This window comes from Lepeophtheirus salmonis, chromosome Z, assembly GCF_016086655.4.
Source record: "Lepeophtheirus salmonis chromosome Z, UVic_Lsal_1.4, whole genome shotgun sequence".
NCBI lineage: Eukaryota > Metazoa > Arthropoda > Copepoda > Siphonostomatoida > Caligidae > Lepeophtheirus > Lepeophtheirus salmonis.
Genome location: NC_092584.1, coordinates 22,771,630 through 22,776,446, shown reverse-complemented (window position 1 = coordinate 22,776,446; position 4,817 = coordinate 22,771,630). Strand labels below are relative to the sequence as shown.

Here is a 4,817-nt window from a genome sequence, read left to right as displayed (position 1 = left end):
AGTCTAAATAAAGAAATATCTTAAGCAGTTTAATCATATAAAAGTTCATCCACACGACAAGAAGTCAAGCAGTTCTTTACTGACTATCAAACAAAATAAACATCAGCAAAAGCATGAAGGTACATGGAAACAAACTAATATAATGTATAAACATCTAATCATTCACTTTTTATCAGGTTTTCGTTGTTATTTCCACCCTTTTGGCTCTTGCCTCTGCTAACCAATCCAGCCATCAAACCATCCAACACGGACATGCTGCTCCCGTCCACACCTCCATCCACAAACCTCATGGTGTTCATCATGCTTCCGTAGTCAGCCAACCCGCTGCTGATCCCTCTGACGTCCACAACCCCTACACTGCTGACTACAAGCCCATTGCTGCTGTCCACGCACCAGCTCATGCCCCAGTTCACGCTCCCTATCACCCTGCTCCTTATCATCCAGCTCCCTACCACCCAGCCCCTGTTGTTCACAGACCAGCTCCTTATCACCCAGCTCCTACCACCCAGCCCCTGTTGTTCACAGACCAGCTCCTTACCACCCAGCCCTGTTGTTCACAGACCTGCTCCCTACCACCCAGCACCTGCTCCCTACCACCCAGCTCCCGTTGTCCACAAGCCTTCTCCCTATCACGCTGCTGAGGTCTACGGTGATAGTCCTGCCGTCTACCAATACGGATATGCTGTCGCTGATGACTATGCTGGAACCAACTTCGCTGCCAACGAGAATAGAGACGGATACTCCACCAATGGTGAATACAGAGTTGCCCTTCCCGATGGCCGCACACAAATCGTTTCCTACAACGTGGCTGATGCTTACTCTGGATATGTTGCTGATGTCAGATACGAAGGAGAGCCTCATTATGACTCCTACAAGCCTGCTCACAAGCCAGCTCCTTATCACCCTGCCCCAGCTCCTTATCACCCTGCTCCCTATCACGCCTAAGTGAAACCTTTTATTCATCCAGATTATTTTTATTTATTTAATTGAAAATAAAGAATCATCAAATGTTAATAAGGAGGGAAGAGTTGATTAACTTAATAATTATCTAGACTTAGAAGGGTTTCACATATCCTCATTATAAGGAGTTTTATTACCCTGTATTCAAAAATCATGGATAATAATTTTATCATTCACCTTTTGACATTTTAAACTCCTTCCCATTTCCTGTATTTTCCTTTCCATGTATGAATTCATGAGTGATAAAGAATTGCAATTATTTAAACTTAGGCATTCCATGGAGTATACTTGTATGCAAGTTTTGTATGCATTTTTGTAAATATATGTAGTCTTGCTCAAAGTAAATAACAAAAAAATTAATGTGATATTCAAAGGTACTTGCTAGAATCCTTAAAATATTCCTTACTTCATTGGATACCATTGATATAATAGGTATCCCTAAAAGTAATTTCCTTCTCCAAATTGCTTTGCTAAAATTGTTTTTAAATAATAATGGGATTGAATTGATATTGTAGGGACTTCAGGATCTGTAATTTGTCTAATCAAAAACGTAAAATACATCTAATCTGACGGTTTTATATATATATTTTGATATTTTTTTAGATAAGAACTATGGAAGTATTTGTTTGACTGTTTATTTTTCAACAAACTATTGTGTCCAACAATGAAATCAATCCTTTGTTAATTACTACAATCAAAAAATATTTCTGTTAATTGATAGTTATTTTTAAAGATAGACTGTCACATTTTACAATGGAAAACTTATATTTACTTGGAATATGCACTCACATGATGAATAAAGAAGACACCCTTAACAGATAATTGCTTAAAATAATCTGTAGTTTTGCTTAAGCCATTCTGATTAATTTTCTTTTCCGCCAATCTATGTCTATATAGATTTTAACAAAATGGATTGTAGTGATTTATGTCTTGATGTTAAAAATAAGCAATATTCATTCAATTTCGGCTTCAATCTCTGGGGATGATTCATTCATTAATTCCAACATCTTATCTGTTTTCTGATTGAACTTTCCAACGGCTTCCCTTATTTTCTCAATCCTCCTTTTACAAATTTAAGTTATTTAGGGGGTATTCTCGTTATATTATCCTTCACCTATTTTATTTGCACTTCAAATTATAATAAATGTGCTTCTTTAGACCTCTGTACTAGAGATAGGAAGGATCTTGGAATCGGATACAAAATACCCGAGTACAGTCTAAGTAAACTTGCTTATCCGATAAGATTCAACACCCAAAAACGGATTCGGGTACATGAACTTGTATGGATCATAAAAAAGATTCAATTGACTTTTCAAATCTTGAAAAGCTTTTCGAATTGATTATTACTAAATCTTAGTTATTAAAAATAGATAAAATGTACAATGAACGTACATTTTATTTATCGCAAAGCTTTGAAAAGATATCAACTATTATTACATAATTATTCCATAATTGGAGAAGAACTATCAAAAATTTTTAACCCTTTGTCTGTTTCTTTTCGGATGAGAGATTGCGAGATTTTATAAAGGTGACGACGTGCCCAAAGTTACTCAAACAATAACTTAAATAATAACTGATAACTATGCTCTAATAGTAAGAACATTGTGGTATTGGCTATTTCAAAATCATTGATCAGCAAAAATTCCTGATTACATTTTATTTAAATCCAGACTTTTGGTAAAATGGAAAATACATAGTTAAAGCGAAGTATTTGTCTAATTTAGGGTTCTGATCTGGATCCGAAAGTTAGGGTAAACGAATATTTATGCATAAATATCGGAACCTACTCGGATCCAAGATATTGTGGATTCTTTTTATCTTTACGACGTACTTCAGGGACATCCTTTAATGTTTAATCTTCCTTGAAGTGTAAGTTTTATTCTTATAACTCAGGTCTCACGATGCTTAAATATGATTTTTAAGCACTGCCGGTAATGATGAATTAATACGATAATATTCGAGGCTTTAATTGTGTATTTGAAAGATGATTCATTTAATTTTCATTCCATCACCCTCTCAATCGAATTTTTTTTAACAAAAAAGATCCAAAGAGTAATTTTTTTTTTTTTTTTCAAAAATCCACAGCTTCTGACAAAAAAATTATAATTTTAGGAGAAAAAAAATTCTACTATTAAATTTTTTGTAAAAAAGTTTCGAAAATTTAACTTTAAATTATAAATTTTTTCCAAAATACTTCGAAAAAATCCAGAATGATTAACAAAAAATTAAAAAAAGTTGAGAAAATAATTTCAATATTATTTTTTATGTATTATTTTCGAAAATACTTTTAAAAAATCCAAATTTTTTGGGAAAAAAATATCAAAAGTCCGTAGCTATCAACAAAAATTAACTTTTTTGGAATAATAATTGAACAATCACACGTGTTTAGAAAAATATATTTTTTTTTTGGAAAAAATATTCAAATATTAAATTTTTTGAAAAAATAATCTATAGCTATTCACAAAAAGGAGAATTTTTTGGATTTTTTTTTTTTTGCAGAATTACATTTTTTGGAAATTTGGATATTGTTGGAGGGGCTACAGACGTGGACACTACTGGTCCTTTGCCAAAAATTGATACATTTAGCTATTCATAGACGGTGACTATGATTAGCTGTATTAAAACTTTACCGCTCCCACAAAAAAAAAAAAAAGTGCACAAAATCTGAAAGATAAGCTGCTCTGTACTAAAATAAATATTAAAAAATCTAATTGTTCATTTAATATGGATTCTATACGAAACTGCATAAACAATTCAACCAATGAGTTATTTGTATAATTTTTTTTTGTGCTTCGTACAAACCAAATTTGGTATAGTAATTTTATGCTTTTCAAAAAAATTAAATCCAAATTGTTTCCCTGATAATTATTGAATATAGAGCAAAACATTATGAATTAAACCCTTTTAACTTCGTTTTTGCTAGACAAATCAAGGTTTTTGTGAATGCGGTAAAATTGTTCCAGTCTAACACTAAAAATGAAATTTAAAAAAATTCTAAATTGAGTTTAGGTATTAAGATTGAAGTATCTTAGAAGTCAAGAAAATGCCATTTGAAAGTGACCAACAAATTTTTCGGTCCCTGCACTTTCAGACGCTGGCAAGAAACCAGCTGTGGAGAAGTTGTTACCATGGGTCCAGACCAGCTACCCGGACATGCAAACGGCGTTCCGGCAGGATGGTGTGTCTGATCATATATCCAAACATGTCCAGGAGTGGTTGGAGAACAATTTGCCTTTCTCCCCCAAGAAAATGTGGTTCCCCTCCTCACCAGATACCAGCCCATTGGACTTGCCTTTTTGGGTGAATGTTGAGTCCATGGCCTCCATAGTCTGTCACACAAATATCAAGAACCTCAAGGATACCGTAGACCAGCACCGGGATGCTCTGTCTGAGGTCTACATCCACTATGGGTGAAGGCCTTCCGTGGACTCCTGGAAGCCATCATGTCTACCAAGGGGGCTACATTGTTGATTAGGGGGGGTAGTCAAGGCATCATATTAGTTGTTTTTATTTTATTGACATATCCTATTACAACTGATGATTGATGAAATACATCTTTACAAAGTTCTAGACTCAAAGTGTAAAGATTTTTTCGCTGAAACCGGTAAAATGAAGGGAACATCAAAAAAGGAAAGGAATTAAAGATTCATAAGGGCCATCCTACTGTACACTAGGTAATCGTCTAATCCAGAGACGGTTAACTTCCATGATAAAGAGGGCCGAAAAAAATTCAGAACTATTATTGGAGGACCACATGACCACACACTTCAAATAACTGGATTTATATGAAAGACCCTTCAAATGATTTTAAATAAGAACACATATTATAAGTATTTATATCTATATGTTGATTGCAG

At 34.0% G+C, this 4,817-nt stretch overlaps 1 protein-coding gene across 1 annotated transcript; it reads left to right on the top strand.

Moving 5' to 3' along the window:
• On the top strand, nucleotides 1-1,017 carry LOC121130525 (uncharacterized). The gene is made up of 3 exons (XM_071893685.1): nucleotides 1-119; nucleotides 177-498; nucleotides 584-1,017. Exons 1-3 carry the CDS (start codon nucleotides 114-116, stop codon nucleotides 943-945), a joined length of 690 nt encoding a protein of 229 aa, XP_071749786.1. The 5' UTR covers nucleotides 1-113; the 3' UTR covers nucleotides 946-1,017.
• Nucleotides 1,018-4,817: the final 3,800 nt, after the last annotated feature.

What these genes read in the sequence shown, in the direction of transcription:
- LOC121130525 (XM_071893685.1), top strand. An exon ending in AGCTCCTTATCACCCAGCTC is followed by an intron (nt 499 to 583) that starts CTACCACCCAGC and finishes ACCACCCAGCAC; the next exon opens with CTGCTCCCTACCACCCAGCT.